This window comes from Phaenicophaeus curvirostris, chromosome 1, assembly GCF_032191515.1.
Source record: "Phaenicophaeus curvirostris isolate KB17595 chromosome 1, BPBGC_Pcur_1.0, whole genome shotgun sequence".
NCBI lineage: Eukaryota > Metazoa > Chordata > Aves > Cuculiformes > Cuculidae > Phaenicophaeus > Phaenicophaeus curvirostris.
Window position 1 is genome coordinate 98,482,984 of NC_091392.1, and position 21,242 is coordinate 98,504,225.

At 39.9% G+C, this 21,242-nt stretch overlaps 1 protein-coding gene across 1 annotated transcript in view; it reads right to left on the reverse strand.

The window, feature by feature from the left end:
• The window catches only part of POU2F1 (POU class 2 homeobox 1), a 114,857-nt gene that overhangs the window by 28,625 nt on the left and 64,990 nt on the right, over nucleotides 1–21,242 (reverse strand). Inside the window, exons 3-7 of the mRNA XM_069869495.1 lie at nucleotides 16,902–17,002; nucleotides 13,946–13,999; nucleotides 12,066–12,266; nucleotides 10,234–10,413; nucleotides 3,096–3,222 (exon numbers count right to left, since the gene is read on the reverse strand). Coding sequence (XP_069725596.1) covers nucleotides 3,096–3,222; nucleotides 10,234–10,413; nucleotides 12,066–12,266; nucleotides 13,946–13,999; nucleotides 16,902–17,002 — 663 coding nt within the window. The remainder of the gene's footprint in view (nucleotides 1–3,095; nucleotides 3,223–10,233; nucleotides 10,414–12,065; nucleotides 12,267–13,945; nucleotides 14,000–16,901; nucleotides 17,003–21,242) is intronic.

The following is a 21,242-nucleotide window of genomic DNA, read 5'->3' on the forward strand; positions in this document are numbered from 1 at the left end:
AGGCAAAGAAGGCATTAAGTACCTCAGCCTTTTCCTCATCCCCTGTTACTGTTGTCCCTTCTGTGTCCAATAGGGACTGTATGGTCTCCCTAGTCCGCCTTTTATTATTTATATATTTGTAGAAAGATTTTTTGTTATCTTTCACTGACTTGGCCAATCCAATTTCTAGCTGAAAGGTATATAAAGACTGTACAAGGTGCTCCATTCCAGCCTGTGACTGTAATAATAAGGTTGGAACAATAATTGCTCTAAATACGAAATTGTTCCCAATTTCCATTTTCATTAAATCTTCTGCACATCTGCTGAGGCTTGAAACAATTCTTTCAGTTATGACGTCACCTATTGCAAGCCATGAAAAACAGGAACTTTACCATTTGTTTCATGTAAGCCACTGAACAACGAGAAATCATGTGGAAAAGGAAGATGACTCTACTAGACATGGCAGTGGATTTATGGAGAGAATTCCACATCTGCTAATTTGTGTTCAAGAATGGTAACAGAATAATAGCCTGATAGTCAATTAACATTTTCAGCGTTGAATTTTCTAAAGTTTTTCAGAAGTAGGACCTAAGCCATGATGTTCAACTCCTTCCAACATCTAAATACAACTGCTTACACTACTCCATACCCCACCACCTCTTCAAGTAAAAGAACTTTTCTTTACTTTATGTTTGTCTTCTACAATCTTGCTTAGAAATGCTACTCATCACTTATTTCCCTCAAAATTATTCTCTTGTATTAAAACCAATGTTTCTTATGTACATGACTACATAGCACGTGCAAAATACGTAGTATAGTCTGTAAAGCAACAGATTTCTTCTAGCATATATAATCTATAAATAAATCTGAATTTTTCAATTTAGTTACTAAATGTGAGAGTGTGTGTGTATAAAGCTGCATGTGATACTAACAAGGCATCAAAAAAAAAAAAAGCTAAATGCTGTTGGATTTAAGGAAAGCTCTCTCCTAGTTTCTTTGGAATGCTTATTATTTTATGAACTTGACAAGTCAAACAGTAGGACAAGAACAACATGAAAAAGTCATCTGCAACAGCAAACAACAAATAAACACTTTCTCAATCTTTCTCATAAATGATAACATGCTGTTTGAGATCTTCTAACAACAACCATGAAATACTGCAAAAAGCCATACCAAAAATTGAGATAAGTGCTATTATGACATACATGTTGCTTTATCATTGAGTACTCATGAAGAAAATTAGATCCATTCAAGCATTTCAGTTTGGAAGGTTGTCACACGCTAATGGCCTATGGTCAGAAAAAAGAATATACACCTTCCTACATTTTTGAGCTATTCAGTTGTCCAGGCTGCACATTACTAGTAAAACATGGTGTTTCTACACATACTGCATCACTGATGACAGCAATATGCAGGTCTTCAATTGCAGTGAAGAAATAATTTTCAGAGATGGCCCCTGGAAAAGGTACTATGAAAACCTCTTCTGGCAGTTATTCTACTTCAGAAAATTTTAAACAAACAAGCTTCCTTCCCTTCTATGATGCAAACAGCTCATTTAGAGAGATGCATGTAATTTGCTTCTGTTAGTTTTCTTCGTGAAGCATCTCCAGAGAAATTTTAGAAAACTAGCAGAAGTTAGCTGAAAAATGGAGGCAGACATTAATACCAGTGAGTTTTTCAACACAATGCTTTTGTGCTTGCTGTTGCCTTAAAATAACATATTTATCTAAATAAAAAGTGCATTTTAAAGAGCCCTTGAACTCAATTCTGGTGAAGTCTGATTTCTTCTACAAGAATATGTTAAGCTTACAAGTTCTGCTTCATTTTAAGAAGCTAGTATATCACTAAGTGCCTCCATGAGTAGTCTTTTAGCCATTTTCTACCAGTGCTGGTACAAAAGCCCTCCTGAAACAAGTCCTATTAAAAGAAAGTTAATTTTGACTAACCCTTTATACAAATGTGAGAGCATTCAGACAGTGAGACAGGTTCAGCATAACAGAAAGTCAGTTCTATCCAACTCCCAGTACAGAAGAAGGAAAGCTGCATGAAAAAAATTGAAAGGAACAGAAGAAAACAAGGTGCAAGGAGCTGCTTTATAGGACAGACAGGCTCAGGAGGACTCTTCAAGTATAACTGGATTTGCCTTCTGAACAAGAACTTTGGATTACCAGACCTCAACAGCTAAGTAGAGTTCATGTAGAAGAGAAATGGGTGGGGGGAAAAACACCATTGGAGTATATCAGCCTAAGAGACCATGGCCAAATGCAGTTTTCTATGGGCATCAAGCAGGGCGCAATTGGTACGGTGATGTATTGCATCTTGAACACATCGCTTCTTAGAGCAAAGCTCCTGCACAACTTCTTAACTGGTCTGGCACACTGCACCCTACCACTGCTTTGGTTTGCCATTCCTTTTGGGAACGTAAGCCACTCCCAGTGTACTGTCAAAACATTATTTCTAACAGTTGCTATATAAAAATCGAGCATTCTAGCTCTTTTCCCAAAGTGTAACTACTATTTCAGTTTATGATAAAATTCACTGTACCCCTTTTAGGCTTAAGGACTTTTCTAGTCTCCCACAAGGGCTCTTGATTTTGTAATCTTAGTCTTAGAATTTTCTAGCCTTTTTAGCACTGACCTAATCCTGACAGCACACACATCCTCCACAACAGTTGACAGGAATGGTTGGACTCAATGATCCTGGGGGTCTTTTCCAACCTAGTGATTCTATGTGACTCTGTGTGTAACTCCACCTCTCAGGATTCCTCCTTTGAGTCCTAGAGAGTTGTTATCCTCCAAGTGCTCTTCCCAGTAGGCTTACTTCTTGAGAATCTGACCCAGAAATTTCCCAGTATTTCCCAAGAGGCTTTGCTGCTAACAAATGTTCCCATAACACGATCTCTGGATTCATCCTCCTTGAGAAGTGAGTTACACAAACTCTGACAAAGCTAAGGTGACATCCAGAAAGTGACAATCTGTTAAGAATCTCCTAACTGCAATACTGTCATGTCTCTCTAGGGAATATGAACCACCAGTGAAGGTCTATAAACCACCTCAGTTTCACCTTTTCCTCTAGAAAGCTATACATGATTTTATTTTCTGGCAAGGAGCACTTACCCTGCTGCCCCTGCGGTGTTTGTGAGATGATGAACTGTGCTGGCTGCAAGTTGGTTGTTGGGTGCACCAACACAAACTGTTGCAGGTTGAGATTCTGCTGCTGAAGCTGCTGCAAGTGCTGCAAATCCTTAAGGAAACAGGGGAAGGGGAAAAAAAAAAAAAAAGAAAAGGGAAAGAAAGAAAAAAAAGGAGAAAGGAAAAGAAAGAGCTGTGCGTTAGACATTTAAGTCAGCCTCGACTCTCAAGGTAATTAGATTTCCCATCAACCAGTTACATCCTAACATTTAGAGATAAAAGTGGATGCCAAAGCAGGTTTACCACTGAATATCCTTTAGGCTGACAATTTGAATTTCACTGTCGTTCAAAAAACCAAACAGAAACTGTTTGCCAAACAACCCAGCAGAGTATTTCCAGCACTGCTCTGCTTTCTAAAAAATAAAAATCAATCTCCCTCCCCTGCAAATGCATTAATTTTCAAGTACTCTAGACTCATCAGTACCTGGATTTCTCAGACTCATTTTTTGAGGATGCAACTCCGCTATAAAATTCATTGTTGACAAATCAAGCACATTAGCTGGGAGCTATTTTTGTTTATACAACAACAATCTGCAATTAGCACTATAATCAGCAACAGGGAAGCAAAAAAATTACAGATTCCTAGCTTGCACTCCAGTTGTCAGGTCAAATTTCAGGACTAACTCAAATAGTAAACAAACATTTCATTAGTTTTGAAACAACTTACAGTAAGCTTAGTACACATGGCTATAATTAAAGTTAAAAAGCATAACCCCAAACACTGTACTCTTGTACAACCACCATGTATTTTATGTATTTAAACCATTAATTCTATAATTAAACGACTGGCCTCAACTCTGAGAAACTGAATCATCCAGAAAAATGTTTCAATTTGCCAGAGAATGAAAACATAACAGAACCGCTTAAAAATATACCCCCAAACTAGGCTTTTTCTTTTTATCTTCTTCGAACAGGACAATAAGAAGAGTAACTGAAATTTGAAAACTGAAGCCCAACATGAAGCCAGCCAACATAACAGAGATAATCTATAGTAACTATCTACACACACACACACAAAGAATCCTCCCACCTCCCTGAGAAGCTGGTTCAAAACATCAGCCAAGCAGGTGTATAAAAGCCAGAAAAATCTCCCACATGTGGAACCTCCCACAAAACAAAACAAACCAACCAAAAAAACTCCCCAACTCTATCTCGGAGACATTATGCAGATACTGAGATACCTGCTTGCAAACAGATCCTGTCTTTCTGGGTGAAACTGTATTAGAGGATGTTAACAATGCCAGTCCACTCCTAAACCTCAATCTGGCTGCTCGAATGGAGCTGCTCATTTTAACATACTTCCTAACATACTTGAGTTAAAGTGAGCCAGACTAACAAAGACCTGCTTCTTAAGGCCAGTAACATAGCTCCCATACATTTTGATGGATGCAGGTTACTGAGCACTCACACAAGCTGCTCAGCCAGCAGATGTGAAAGGCCATTAACTGACAGCAATGGAGATAGTGATGGAAAGTCAAGACAGACTGACAAGGATAACTTCTCATTTACACAATACAAGCATCTGCAGAATATAGCTGTCTGCCTATGAAACCACATCATTTAAAAACTATAAACTAAGACTTAAAATTTGCAACAATCTCCTTCTGGGGAAGAAGGGTGGGGGAGTGTCAGTGGGTGAAAAGGAAGACTAGGGAGAAAAAAAAAATAGAGTCAATTGATTTATGAGACCATAGACAGGCATTATAAGAAAACGACTACTTAACCTGCATTACAAAGACACTGGCCATCAATCACTTAGGCAACTTGGTCATGTTAAGTCAAAAGCATGCAGTGTAATAATATGGTAGACAGACACCAGATGGATTGACCAAGCAATGCTCTCTGAGAAATGGAATCTCCCATTTTATAAGAGAATGGCAAAAAGAAAAAGTGCCCCCCAGCACCACAGAGCTTTTAAAGTTGGTAGCATTATTTGCTTTCAGAAAATTTTAGAAGTACTGCAACCATTCCTGTGAGATCAAGGAAAACTTCCTACCCAAAAAAGAGCTACAACTGCTATAGTTTTTCTCAGGAACTCCATGTTTCTTCTGACTTCATATCATAAAGTTACACCAGTTAGAATTGCTACTGAAAACTCACTTCTTGATGTGGAGCTCCATACCCCTTGATTTACTGTGCTGTACTGGTTACCGTTACAAACTGAGCAGACCCTCCAGCACAGAGGGGCTCACACTGAATTGGATGTGAGGACCAGATGCAGAGGAAGAACAGGCTTCTTCGGTGGCATCCAGCAGCAGGACAGCAAGTTCTGCGGCGGGGTGGACATTTGAGGCGGTGGGGCGCTTCCCTGAGTCAGAAAAGCCCAGGTAAACCCATGCAGAAGTGGGGCGGGCGGCACCAGGTTCCTAACACCCAGCAGTGGCCGGTCCCACATGAGATTGAAACAGTCCCTTGGGAGCACCGCAAAGAGAAGCGGGGCACGGTTTATTGTCACGGGGCAGTTTGAGCGGCAGTCTGAGCAGGCAGGGCACAGAGAGGGGCTATAGACTAGCCAGAAGACACCAAGAACCATGGTGGCCACCCGGCAGAAGATTAAAGGCACACCGGGTGCTGCAGCAAGCAGGATGGATGCTGCCACCCAGACAGAGCCTAAGTGGGTGCATGCAGCTACACTGAGACCCTGGGCTACAGGCAGTGCCCCACTCCCACACAGGCTCGTGCCTCTGGTACTAGCTCCACTTGTGGAAGCTGTGCTCGTGTTGGGGAACTCCTCCGCATGGTGGCAGAGCTGAGGCAGGAGGTGAAGAATCATAGAATCACCAGGTTGGAAAAGACACACCGGACCCCAGCTCTCTCAGCCGTGCCTCATAAGGCCTGTTCTCCAGCCCCTTCACCAGCTTCGTTACTCTTCTCTGGACTCACTCCATTGCCTCAACATCCTTCTTGTAGCAAGGGGCTCAGAACTGAACAGAGTATTCGAGGAGCGGTCTCACCAGTGCCGAGTATAGAGGGAAAATAACCTCCCTGGACCTGCTGGTCACGCCGTTTCTGACACAAGCCAAGATGCCACTGGCCTTCTTGGCCACCTGGGCAAACTGCTGGCTCGTGTTCAGTTGCTGTCAACCAACATCCCCAAGTCATTCTCCTCCAGGCAGCTTTCCAGCCAGACTTCTCCTGGTCTGTAGCACTGCCTTATGAGGAACGGCTGAGAGAGCTGGGGTTGTTTAGCCTGGAGAAGAGGAGGCTGAGGGGAGACCTTATTGCTCTCCACAACTACCTGAAAGGAGCTGGCCTCTTCTCCCAAGTGAGGTGGTTAAGCCACCTTCCCTGGAGGTGTTTAAGGGACGGGTGGATGAGGCGCTGAGGGGCATGGTTTAGTGTTTGATAGGAATGGTTGGACTTGATAATCCGGTAGGTCTTTTCCAACCTGGTGATTCGATGATTCTATGAAAGAGTAGTGCAAGCTGACTAAGGCTGTGAATGCTGGGTGGAAGAAAAAGAAATTGAGAGGCTGAAGGATGTAGCTAGAGGTGGATAAGAGAAAAAGCAGAAACGCAGAAGAAAGAATTTTTTGAAGAAAAGCAAAAGAAAAACAGACAGGTTGAGGACTTCCCCCACAAAACCAAATTAATAAACCTGCCCTAAAATGACCAAGTAGATCTCAGATGATTTAAAGAAGCACCATAGGAGATGGAGTTACACACAAGAAAGAATACAAAGAAACAGTAGCAGTGTGTTTTTAAGATAAAAGGAGGAGAGCTTTTTTTGTTTAAGATCATAGCATTCATAACATAAGGTACCCAGCTAAGACATGGCAGCTCTTATCATCAGGCTTTTAGACTTTAATATGAGAAAACCATTTTTAAATTGAGGCTTTAGAGATAACTGCTATGAGCAATCTTATTCTCTGCATCTGCCTTGGTAAATGGTATCTTGGCTGAGTCTTATTAAATGTAGAAAGAAATATAATTCTGTAACACAGAACAGAAATAATACCTCCAAGGCTAATCACTCTTAAATAGCCCTATCGGCCCCTCAAATTCATTGGGAATCCAACTTTATTTTTATCTTGGGAAAGTTCTGTTATTTAGTTAATTGTAGCACTACAATAAATCTCCCGAAAACAGCCATGCAAACAACACCTGACACCGTTTCCCTATAATGATCTTTGTTTTCTCAGTGGTAAAATCCGTGTACTAGCACAAGCACACAGAAAGAGACTGAAAGGCTTTTGGGGAAACACGCACGTCTTCTGGAGCTGCCTAACAGTTTTGAAAGATCAAAACAATCCAATTCCTACCCTGGCTGAATAATCTGCCAACAGAAGTGCTACATCTTGATGTGAGGAAGAGTTTTTTTTGTTACTTGTTTGGTTTGGTTTTATTTGTTTGTTTAAATAATCTGAAGTTCTAAATTCCATGCCATTATCTCTAGTTACAACTTCAGTACAAAAGTAAGCACCCCTGTAATTTTGAGGTTGACATCATATAAACACTGATCGTGGATCACGGAAACACAAATAGTTTACAAAGAACCCCAAAATTTGGTACGACTCTCTGGTGACAATTCAACCTGAGCCCAGCAGCAGCACTAACATCTTACCAGACTGCTGCAGCAGGTAGCTTACATTAACTGCAGTGCACATTAAAGAAGTCATGCTTGTGCAATTAGTTAATTAAAATAAATATGGTAATCCCCCTGCTGCAGAGATCTGCCAGTTGATCAATTATTCAAAAATCATCAATTAAAACAAACATTTAGCTATTTATGTAATCAGCTATCTGTTTACAATAGCAACGCAAACAAAGCTGAGCACTGTTCATAAATAGTTGTCAGGATGGATCAAAAAGCACGGCGTTATCCACCTACAAAAACAGACAGCAGAGGTTTTCCATAAAGCATCTCAAATTATCCAATATCTGCACAAATTATGCCCTGCACTTTCACCATAAGCAGCAGCTAACAAGATTCAACCATACTACACTTATACATCATTACAATTAATTTGTTCTAGGATAGGGTAAGTGAAACATTCGAGTAATTAGGAATGCCAGAGAACAAGTGAAACTTCAATTTTTTTCCCCCACTGTGCTACAAATACGTGTTATATGATGGCAACTACATGATTCTGTGCTATTTTTCCATAGACCCTTTAGCTCATGGACACACACAAACCAGACGATGCTCACTTCGGAAGCTCCTATTTCACAGCACATGCCTTATCTTTTCAACTCTTAAACAATTCTCTGAAGATTTTGCTAGCTATGGAGAAAAGGACAGTACTAAATTAATAATTGTAAAGGCTTCATACATTTTCATCGCTTCCCACTGAAGTGGAAGAACAGGACATCTCACACACGTGCAACAAAGCCGTCAGAAGTATCCGCTAATTTGGGGACATATTTAACAAAGGTAAAGCCAGGAAGATCAAGGTACAGAATTTACAAATATGAAATTTTAATGCTCCAAACTTCAGTAAAGCAGATCTTTCCATCTTAAGCTGCACACTAAGAATACAAAAGGCAGGCAAACTACAGATCACTTACATTTAGGTTAAGAATCGCATAGCATCAAATGGGGGAACTCTGTGACAGATGCACGGAGAGAAGTCAGAAGCTAACCGTCAGCTTCCTTGACACAGGGATTTCCCATCCTTTTCTCAAAATCCATCTGTATTATTGGCTATAGACAAAGGCTTAACAAAATTAAAAGATTATCTTGGGAGCTACAAGTTTCCTTGAACATTATGTCGTTGAGCAACCTCCAGAAAGTGAAGTGGGATTCTTTGCTAAAAGAAGTGTTAATATCTGGTCACACATCTCTCAGTGCACCAAGAGGCTCAGTGTGAGGGGTCCATGGGACACGTCAGTACTGGCCTCTTAATGTGGGATGGCATCACTCTGGCCTCTATATGGACAGACAGAGAGGTCAGAACTTCTAGGCCATCACCACAGAAATTTGCCACTTCAGCAGACAAAAAAGCCCTGACAGCAGGACCAGGCTCTTATTTAGCTAGTGGATTAGCACAATAAAGGAACACCACATTTCACCAATGGACTTCACAGATAAATGCAACGTTTCCATTCTTTTACTTAATCAGTCCTCTTCACTTTTTTTGATACTTCATATCCCAGTTGAATGCAAGTGAAAATAATCTGAATAGAAAACATCAGGCTATCTTAAAGAACCTGCACACTGTAAGCAGCAGCAACTTTGGAGATTATATACCCAATGTACTTTGTACAGCTAGACTAATAAAGCTGAAATATTACATGGTGAGAAGCTTAATCTATGGAGAGATGGACCTCAGCATCAGCAACACAATCATCTATTAGTAGCACTAAAGTAGCATCTATGCTGTACACTCAAGTTACTCTTGTCCAGAAGTCTAAGGCGTTTCCACACTACAGATGCTATGCCCACAGTCAGTAGTGCTACATTCTCCACACTGGATTAGGCCAATCCTGCAAAACCCAGGAGAATCTTTGTGACTCCTAGTAAGTAGAACTTCCTTGGCAAGCAGTTCTTGAGAATTAATGGGTCTTTAGCAGCAAACAATAAAACTGGACAGATTCCAACACCAGACTCATTCTGGCAAGTCTTCCTCTAGACACACAAGAGTGCCTATTCTTTGTCACTGAACTCTGAGCATTAAGCACCAAGTCAAAGTAGCAGACAAATGTGTTGAATCAAACTTTCTTCAGCTCTATCATTTTGCTGTCTGGATCTAACAAGCATCCTCTGTGACACGTAGGTATCTCTTCCCATCCATACACGTCTTGACAAGTGTCATTTCTATGGGGATCTTTCTATGTTCCTTTTTCTCCTTTCTCAAGCTAGCTATAAGGAAGAAAAATCAGAAAACAGAGCATCTGGTCAGATACTGGAACAAACTCAGAAGCCCTCTGGAACTTCTGAGCAGCTGGCATACATTCTTTGCTAAAACTATTGACTTCAACCTCATCAGCTAAGGATGCACAAGGAAAGACTAACAGTACTCAAGGACTCTAGAAACTCACTGAATAAAGAATAAAAATATTATTTGAATGATGCAGTTAGTCAAACCTCTTTATCTTCCATCCTCTCAAGCCTCACGGCTCACCTGTGCAATCTGTATTGGCTGAGATAGAGGGATCTGCGTCATCGGCGTTGCAGCAGAGGCCGAGATGGTGGCACCAGCAGCGCTGTGCTGCTGACTGGCTGAATGCTGCACTGCAGCCGCCAGCAACTGTGCCTGTGCCTGTTGTAGCAATAACTGTTGCTGGGCTGGCGTCAACGTGAGCTATAAATAATTAGAAAACACAGCCATTAATAATGGAAAGAGCCACTTGAGCTACAAAGTCAATAGCGAGCTCATTACCAGTTATATTAACTAGGCATTCCTAGAACTATGACTACAGTTCAGACATTAACTGGCCATTGACTGACTCTGGACTTAACTACGGACGGCTGGCTACTCAGTGTAGGAAACAACCTACCACAGACCTGACATAAGCCAAACTACACGAATGCAAACATTTGCACTTACTAGCATCTACAGAACCTAACTTTACTCCTCACAATCCTACTGGGAAATCCAGGAAATAAGTAATTGGGTAGCAAGCAAAAGAAAAGAATCGGTATTGCCAGGATTTGAAAGGAAATTTACACCCAGCAGAACAGCAAGTGATTAGTCAGATGAATGAGAAGCAGGAACGCTGGCTATGGCTACTGAACAAACTGATAACATCCCAGCTGCTTCACATTAGCATGAATCCCTGCCATATTCCATCATTTCCATTATGCCCTAAGATACAAGTAAAGAACATGAGCTCCATTTGTTTCTCTCCAAGTCTCCCCATCTGCTTTTTTTTTTTTTTAAAAAAAATAGAATAGAATTGGCAAGTTTACATCCTTTCCCTTTCCCAAACACACATTATCTCTGTGAAACAGGTGGCAGTAGTCTCTCCTTTACATGTAAATGAATCTTGATGCCCACATTTACTACAATCAATATCCTGCATAGGCCTGGAGTTTTGAATGCTTCACTACTGCAGAGAATCATAGATAAATGCAAACTGGTATTTTTTGAGAATGAGGAAAACGCTAAAACATGCTGGGTTTTAATAATGTTTTTAAAGTATCACTTCTAAAACTTTCAAATGTAATTAACCAAATACCAAATAGGATGTTTATTTACACACTTCGCATACAGTAAGATTTAACAACTGAACACGAAATCAAGACATCGTTTCATTCAAGTGCAGAGGTGATCTAACCTAATACTTCAAAACATAAATACATTGTTGGAGCAACTGCCCTAAATTTCTTATTAACACGTGACCTCTTCAAACTGCAAAGGTGATTACGTAGAAGCAAACTCTTTAACCAAACTAGCCCATTCACAAAACTTGCTCTTTTTCTAAATGACTGGAAGCATTTACAACAATTCAGAAACACCAGTAATTCTAAATCAACAGTTATTCCATAATTACTGCCAAAGCCTTGCAATTAAAAAACTCAAAATTGGCAGGTTAAAACAGAAGGCTTGAATAGGCTTAGGCAAACACTAATATAGTTACTTAAAATGAAACGTCTTTGAGAAGAGGAAGCATTACTGTCAGCAATTCCCATAATTTTTATTAGCACTAAGCTATCTGATAAGAATTAAGTCTTATGCTCCCATGCCTCGTTTTAATCTTGAAAAGAAATAAAATGCCTCTTTATGACATCAGTGACTTTCTTACTTGAATACACACCAGGTTTTAATTTCACTGCAGAATCAAGACAGCTACTGAGAACAGCAAGAATGATATTTTTTTTTGTTGTTTTGGAAGTAAATACTTTGCAACAGAAAACAAAAATTACAGTCTGCTTTTTTACAGGAACATATTTTCTGTCCCCTCTTTCACTCAAGTTTCAAAGTTAAAGGAAATGACAATAAGTTTCACTAACAGTTCTATGGGGACTGCCGTAGATACTGCCGTCGTTTGCCGGGTAGGAGGCTTTACTGCCGTTTACTTGGGTAAATCTTACCCCAGTGATCTGTCCTCCGGCCAGCATGAGCTGGGTCTGGGGTATGGCCGCCTGCACTGAAGGCTGCTGGGAAGGCTGGCTTGGCTGCTGAGAGTCCCCAGATTCTTCATTAGATTTAGACTAGTCAAAAAAGAAAAACAACAACAACAACAATTCTTTATAGCATAAAACAGAAGTTGATGTATAACACTGCTATATAACAGTGCACAATAAAAATCTTTCATCTGCATACAAAAAGCCTTTGGGTTTATTTTAAGTGTGTTTAAGCAACGGCTCTGTGTGTCCACCATCTCAGCTACGACTGCTCAAACATGTCTGTAGGAAATGCGGTTTAAACAAAACAAAAAGGCTCTCAGGTCTTTTGTAACTCCTTGACATTATTTTCAGGTCTTATTTCATTCTGCGCAATGCAACTGCAGCTGACACTACATTTCACCATAAACAAAGAAAAGGTTGTTAAAATTATTCATTGCCTAAAATTCTAAACAATGGAATGAGGGAAAGGAGATTGTGTTTCCATTTTCTATATCTGCATCCTGCACCTCTAAGTCACACTGCTGGCTTACATGGAACTGGTTTGAGAAATCCTCACAGGTTTATCAACCTACCACAAAACCCATAATATAGACAGTGCTTTTAAATAATCAAAGTTTAGCATTTATTTAATCAAATGCTGCTTTATTTTAAAAGACAGTGTGCGGGGGGGGGGGCGGTATGGGTTTTGTTTGGTTTTTGGTATGTGTGGTTTTTTTTTTTAAACAGAAGAAATCGCGAAGACATGAGGGAGGAAATGCAAGTGCATGAAGAGGGGGAGAGAGTTTTATGATAATTAAAACCAGTTATGCAGAACATTAAAATTCTGCATAGATTTGCATATTTTCCACCACCTGTTTTGGGGACTGCAGAGCAGGCTAATTAACATAAAGGCTCTGATTAATTCTGCCAGTCATTGAGCGATAATTACAGCGCAGGACTGTAAACATTCTGCACTGGAGATACAGCCTGTTTGCCAACATCTCTCTCAGGGATGGAAGTTTACCATGGCAACCAAGGCAATTTTCTGCCTCCTTCTCTTAGGAAGGAAGGTCACTATACCTCCTCTTCTTTCCAAATTGTTATTATGTATAAGTGGGTCCACATTCTATTGCATTTCATGTAATGCACTATCTACATTCTTTGATAACAAGCAATACTGAAATCAGTTTTTAAATAAAACTGCATCCCTTGCCCTTTAATATAGTATTGAGAAGTAGCAGCATGTTAACTGATACACTGAAGTGTTCAGCAGCATAAAAAAGTTTGAAAGCTTTGTTCTCTCACATACATTATTAAACATCAGTTACTCTGACTTACCCTGAAATACCTATGTGTTATTTAACAAGAGCCTACACTAGCCACATTACATCGTCAATGTTACATTTTACTCCTATATTTAGCTATCAGAAGCAAGGACAAATCGCAAAAGCAATACTTGCCATGTCTAAAATAAGTGAATAAATGGAAGTACATGAAATATTCCTGGAGTTTTTTAGTTTTCATGATACACAACCTGACCAAAATCTAGTATAAAATGGCAATCGCTGCATCTTTCAAAGAACTCCAGTTTCTGAATGCTTTACAATTCTGAACCTGATTTACAGTTGTAAAACTATTATTCCTTCATACCTATCACTTTCAAGATCAGTCATAAGGAAAAAACAGAGTTAACTAGAGTAAATGAATTAAAAACTATCTCTAATGGGACCATAATGCTGTTTGGAATGAGAGAAGGACAAGTAGCAGAAGGAACCTGTCTTTACCTGTACATTTAAGGACTGAGCAGCAGCCTGTAAACTTGTTCCAGCGAGCTGGACCTACAACACAGTGCAAAAATGGAAATGAAATAATGTAGAAGCCACAGAAAACTTTAGTGATGTAAGAACAACCTTCCCACCCACATCCCAACAAGAACTCCCCCAAGAACAACGCATGATCCTCTAACACCCAAATCAGTGAAATAGGTTGTACTCCAGGTAGAAAAAAAATCTGTAAGACTCCTCCACAGTGTTAGCTGTCTACCTCTAGCTGAACATATTCCTGCCATGGGATCTAAACATCATCAAACCGAGTTGAAACAGAGCATTTTCAGGTGCACGGGCTAACTATTCCTACTCCTGTTACATAAATTCAGGCTTCAGCAGAGAGTGTTAAGCTCTACTCATTATCAACCAACTTTCTAATATTTCAGAATGGGTTTTACCCCAAATACATACAGTGCATTCATCCACTTCCTTATATGACAGAGGAACAATTACTTGCATAGCACAAAACCCACGGCATAAACACTCTTCCTCCAATCTGCTCATTCAAGTAGTTGCAGACCTCAGACACTGAGAAAAAGGTCTCTATAGAGAGGACTGGAGGCACTTTACAATGACTGTGATTAACAGGTCCAAAGAAGTTCTTATGGGTTAGCAGTGAAAAAAACCTGATGTTTCAGAAAGTGAGATTTTAAAAGTGTGTTATTTTATCTCTAATAAGGATTTTCTCTGTACAGCAGATGACAGATTTTTCACTTACTGAAGACTGTTTCAATCACTCTCACCTTGTTTCTACCACCACTCCTACTACAAAGAAGGAATGCTGTGTAATTAATTACCAATACTTCCAAAGGTCAGAGTTAGAGCCTGTAGCGAATTTTATCTCTGGCCACCTTTGAAAACCACTGCTCATCTGAAAACTAGGCAACACATAAGGATACAATAAAGCAATGCAAAATGTAGCACTCTTGTCTCTGTGAGAAGATATGCCCACATAACAAACATCACAGAAGAGAGCCCACATAAATATCTGCAAGCACAGGAAGAAGAGTTTTAATTTAGATTGCAGCACATGAAATTAATAATGGAGTATTTGAACAGGTAGCCCTTAAGAGACACCTTGGAAATTTTTCCTTCCACTCTAGATGAAGGTACTAGACTTATTAAGCATGTCCTACATCTAAGCCGATGCTCCCAGAGAAGCTCCTCCTCATCACAAGCAAAACATAGTTTGACACAGTTGATGTAATCTTAGCTTTTAACATGAATTAACAGCAGAGAATAATCTAAACAATAATAGCCTGCCATCCAAAATACACTCAGAAATAATACGTTAGAAGTTACATAATAATCACAAAACCCACATGAAAGACTACAGATGGATCTCACTCAAGTACAGCCAGCACATTCCTGAAGATCTCTTTGAACGCAAATTGGACACTCCTTTCACCAGACAACAAATTTTCTAATCAGAAATTAAACTGTTCCTGGATGTTGCCTATAACCTAGTATTCTGTATTGGTCTGGAGGAAAGCACGGTGTGTTAAGGCTGAATAACGCCCCACCTCACAGCAGCCACACCAGAAGAGGACAGTTTGACAATAGATTCCCACACACCTGCAGGTGCATAGAAGAATAGCTGAGATTTTCCTTTGAACTGATGTTTCAAGAAATGAATCACACCTTATCAAATGTGAAGTTATGAAGACTTTGACAACTGTTTAAATAAATACATTTCCAAAGCAAGATAAAGCTCTCTGCTAAATACAACTACTGTCCTAGATCAATCTATATAACAAAGACACTAAAACAAACACACAAAATTCTGCAGAACAGCTGTATCTGTCTCCCTGTTCAACACATACTGACAAACCAGTCAGCTTCTCTCCACATAAAGGCAGTCTACAACAGCCTATTGGTTCAGCAAATTCAAACACTGGCACTCCCTAGGTCCTACATAACTCAATCTACTAGGAAAATTGTAATTATGTGACAAGACGTGTGGAATGTTCCATACAATAAAATGGCAGTTCAGAGCTCTTAAAGGAGGGCATAAAAGCTTCAGTACGTCAATTATACCACAATAACTGTGCAACCTCAGACCTCAAACATCCAAGGTCAGCCAATTAGGTACAGTAATATAAAGTTTAAACTTGGTGCTGAGGAAGGGAAAGAAATTAGGACATTTGTTTTCATACATCAAGTGTGAACAGATAAAAAAAACTACAAAAAATGCCCCTTATACTTCTCTTCACCCAGGGATGCTCCATTTTGCTTCAGCCTACATCTGAAGTTCAGCTTTGATTCCCTAAACACAGCAGCAGCAGAACAGAGTGATAGTAGCAGAAGCCTGAATATCATCCGAAAAATGGGTCCTTGAAATAACTTTACAAAAACCATTTTAGAAACTCACAAACCATATATGCTTAGTAAGTACAATCACTTTGTATTTCTAGTTAATGCATAAAAGCTTGAAAGACTGCAGCATAGTGCTGACTACCATTCAATACCACTTCGGGTTTCTTAACTAGCTAGTGACAGTTTCAGAACTTTGGCAGCTGTTGGGTCAATACAATCCTTTACCAAAAGGATTAAATTTTACTTTACCTTTCAGTGTGGTATCTCCACTGGGGTTTAAAAACAACAACAAAAACAAAAAAAAAGACCGATGACCCCACAACCATCAAACAACTTTAGGCACTCTCAAGTCCCCAGAAAGGGGCTTTGTAGTTCTCCCAAACAGGTCTCACCTTACCTTCACATATTCTGCAGCCCAATGCAAAAAATCAGCACCACAATAAGAACTTTCCCCCATCCAAGCTATTTAAGCATGTGGTCTAGCTAGTGGTTCCTTTAAATGACTTCCCATCATTAACAGAAAGAAACAGAACACATAAGTGTAGCTGCGTTCCTACCTGCTCAAGTCTTCTCTACTTTGAAATGAGTCTTCTCTTACCTGATGAAGGTGCCCAAGGAAGGCCTGGGCCTGGGCCGTAGAGATTGCTCCTCCGACAGGCACAGGCTGCTTTTGAAAGTCCAGGCCATTTGTTTGCGTGCCTGGAGAAACAGATACGTAAAGAACTGCTAGTTATTACTTTTACAAAATTGAATAAGAATTTAAGTCTCCTGCTATTCTCTCAATACTATGTAGTCAAAAGATACTCTGAAAGTAACAAAAATTGAAGTCTTGTACTGAAAGTGGGGTTGGGGAAGCAGTGCCACTTCCAGGCTTTGATGAATATAACATTCATGAGCAGAAGAAAATTAACATCATATTTTTTTTTAGCTTTTATCATCTTACCTACTCTATGTACACTATCACCCCATCATTCTCTACCACGGATTGAGAACTAAATGGGTGCATGCTGCTAAGGTTAAACTGTGTTTCCATTATCCATGCCCTCTCTATCCAGCAGCTGAAAACTCTTCAAGTTCAGAAAGTGGCATGTACAAGGTTCATATAAGGTCACCTTTCATTAAAGACAGGTAAAATAATACTTGATGAAATAAGAAGTAGGTCAGTTACAGGCCACAGTTTCACTATTTTGATAAAAGATACCTCCACATTGCCATGAATATTTATGCAGAGCTCTCATTACAGAGATAACTGTCTGGGCTTGCTTTTTTCCTTGCTCACTTTCATATAACTAAAGCCCGATTATTTTCCTACGTTTTCACTGTCTTCTTCCTAAACAGCTTAGAAGCCATGAAAATCTCCAAACTATTCCCAAATAATCTGGCTGTGAGAAGAGAAAAGGGTGCGGGAAGGAAGAACAACTTTTCCATAACAAACTACCACAGAATTCTCTTCGACCAAGATGAACTACAAACTTTTCAGAATCATTCTGTAGGGAGACCGTAAAATCAATATTGGGCATTATCAACAACTGGTTTTGTGTTTTGGGTGTTAGTGCTTACAGTGGCTAACACCACAGAGGGAGACTCTGCGTGCATCAAACTGCATAGAATTTCTAGAATAGATGCAATCTTAAAAACTGTATGAGTGAAATGAAGTAAAACCAACTTTAGACTTGTATGTTTACCTTTTGTAACAACCAGATTATGTTCAATGCCTATGGACAGGTGTTCAATTAAGTTTTACTTCAAAATTCCTTCCATCATCTACATTTTTCACCATGAAAATCTGAGCTATCTACTAAGTCAAACAGAGTCACAGTTGTTAAACAACAACAGAGGCTTCCTACTTCTTAGAAACATCTGCAAAAGCAAGTAGGCATAAACTTTGATTAGTTAAGTACTCTATCCTGTATTTTACATAGGTATTTTGACTACAAACAGATTACACAGATAAAATTTCCAAAGAAGAAGTCATTGTTCAATTAAACACAGATACAGTGTGGACATACAAGCTTTCTAGCACACAGGTAAGGTAAACCTAACGTGGCCCTTCAACACATTTTTGGTGGAGGAGCTATGGAGGAAGAGTTAGTCTGCTCCCAAGTTTTTAACTCTTATGCTTTCAGCCAGGACTTACAGACTTAAGAGGCATATGTGCAGCCAAAGATCCACAGAAGTTAAAAACAAATTTTAAACTACCTAAAATTATTTTGCTTAATGAGTCTAAAGTGCCAATCCAAAGTGAAAGGAAGGACTGCCTGAATAATCTGGAATGAATGGAACTTGATCACACTTCTCCAAAGAAAGGCAGATAAGAAAGTCTGCTGAAAATAACTAGAAGAATCTCTTCTATTCGCTTTCTTTCCAGTAAACTGCAGAATTCTTTCAAGGCAGAACGCCAAAGGAAGTGAGAAGATGATTGGGTAAATATATTACAGAATCATGGAATGGTTTGGGCTGGAAGGGACCTGTGCCAGTGCCTCACCACCCTCACAGTAAAAAAGTTTCTTCACAATATCTAAATCTCCCCTCTTTCAGGTTAAAACCATTCCCCCTCATCCTATCCTGCACTCTCTGATACAGAGTCCCTCCCCAGCTTTCTTGTAGCCCCTCTTTCAGTACTGGAAGGTCTCCCTGGAGCCTTTTCTTCTCCAGGCTGAACAACTCCAACTCTCTCAGCCTGTTCTCATACGGGAGGTGCTCCAGCCCTCTGATCATTTTGTGGCCTCCTCTGGACTCGCTCTAACACACGTAACAGAAACAAAAATAATTCCTGACAAATAGCTACTGTCATTCAAAAAAACAATCAACCACCTCCTCATTTAAGCAGATGGTTTCAGTTTTCAATCTGTGGCCAGGGACACTGCTCCCCTCTCCCCCCATGAAGGAAAAACAACACAGATAAGAAAACCTACTGTAAGGTAGATATTCCTCATTCCAAATGGAAACCTGCAGGGGTCAAAAAAATTATTGGTTTCTGAGAGGACTAGCTGGAAGCCTCACCTTACATAAAGAGGTGAAGTTGTTCTAGTTAACTATACTTCAGAAAGAGTCTCAAACCATGATACCATATTAGAAGAGCAGTGTTGAGCAAGTGTGCAGAACAAATGCTTCAGGTAGCACTTCTGCTGACTCATAATATAGAAGTTTGAAATTACCCTCCTAGGGTTGATAGTTTTGAACAAAGCAAGTTCCAAGACTGAGCTTAAAATCTCTATGGGTCCCGAAAAAACACAGCTTAGACAGGTACTAATAGAAAACAAGGTTTTCTTTAAATTCAACGTTGGAGGACTTCAAGTCCCTCTCCTACACCTCCCCAAACCAAACTTGGAGCAACAAACCCCAAACCCACACCTGTTCACACTTGGTTGTATCTGTATCTTAAGCCTTCTTTGGTATTTGGAAGTATAGTGTCCCATCCCCTTCAGATGCAGCCTTAGTTTTGGAAGGAATGGTACCCAGGTTGCTTGCTTTTATCACAGGATGTCTACATCTTTAGAAGAAGAGCAGTGAAAATGAACGTTGAGTTGAGTATATGAGAGGCCTTGTTCTTAGTGTACTCATAACGATGTGACACCACTCCGGTGGAATCCAAAAAAACTGATAAGGAGTCTGGAAAACAGAGCAGTCAGAAGCAGAAGTTCACCACTCTGCAAGGACATAAACGGACCAGAACGTCACTTCTGCTCAAGGTAAGAATTAAATGCTAAAACCCATGGTGATTAACAGACATGGCAGATGCAATCACAAGTACAGTGACTGTAGCAATCCCAAGTATTTATGTCTTTTCCATCTCCATCCTAGCTCCCTTAACTGCTAGAGCTCATCTAACAGCTCACTAACACAAAAAAAACCCCAAACCAAAACAGGAGTGGGAACTCTCCATCTCCCCTAGTTCGTTCCAACTACACTGTCCCTGTCCTGCCCCTTCTGGTATTTCATGGACAAAGCAGCAAGACAATTCACCTTTTTAACTGAGTTCCCTTTTTATTTCTGGCCAAGTGAATTTTCTGCCAGTAATGTGTGATGAATTAAACTACCTTAGGGCCCAGCAAGCAGCAGATAATGCAAAGCAGGGCAGATCAGAGATGCGTTAGTAGGGAAAAGAGCATCCCCCGCATCAACAAGTTGTTAAGACTGAATAAAGCTCAGGATGAAATTTCACCCTTACAGCCCAAGTCCAATGCAACGTAAGCACGTTTAAATACTGGTATAAATTCAGGCACGTGCTTAGCTACTTCACAGAGTTAGTTTGGATGAAGACTAATACTATGTACAACTAATTTTCAGCTGAATCAAATTTTTCAACCATCCCACTCCGTCCAACTCCAGGGAAAGGAATAGAACATGAAGTACTGGGACACCCTGAATATGGATTAGTTCATGCTGCCTTGGAAATATGCCTGCAGAGGGTAAAGGCATGACAAAATGAAGCAGGCAAGGTAACACTGCACCTACAGTCAGAAAGATGTACTCTCAAAATCCAAGACCATAATCAGACATCAGTCTGAGTTTACAAATTGTGTAAGAAAGGATAAGGAGTGAGGTCTAGGGGGGAAAAGAACTCAGGAAGGTAAGGCAACAAGGAGAAGGAAGATTTCAAAACTAACTTGAGTTGGTATCTGGACTGTGCTCTGGGAGACATCTTCCAGCACCAGCACTGCATTTCCCCATCTCTCTGTGCCTGTGTTTAGAGAAGTATTTCCAGTACTCAGAAATCGTTAATTCCTTGTCCACATTACTAGAAAGAAGCTGAACACCGATATTTTCCCAGAATTTTAGCAGTTGAAGAATATTTCATGGTCCTTCATCCATTATCCTATATACTTTCTTCTTATGAAAACCAGAAAAACGATCTCCGGAAATGGAGTAGTGCAAACAAGAATAGTAAGAATCTTTCCAAATACTACATTCATGAAAAAGATTATTTTGCTGCTAA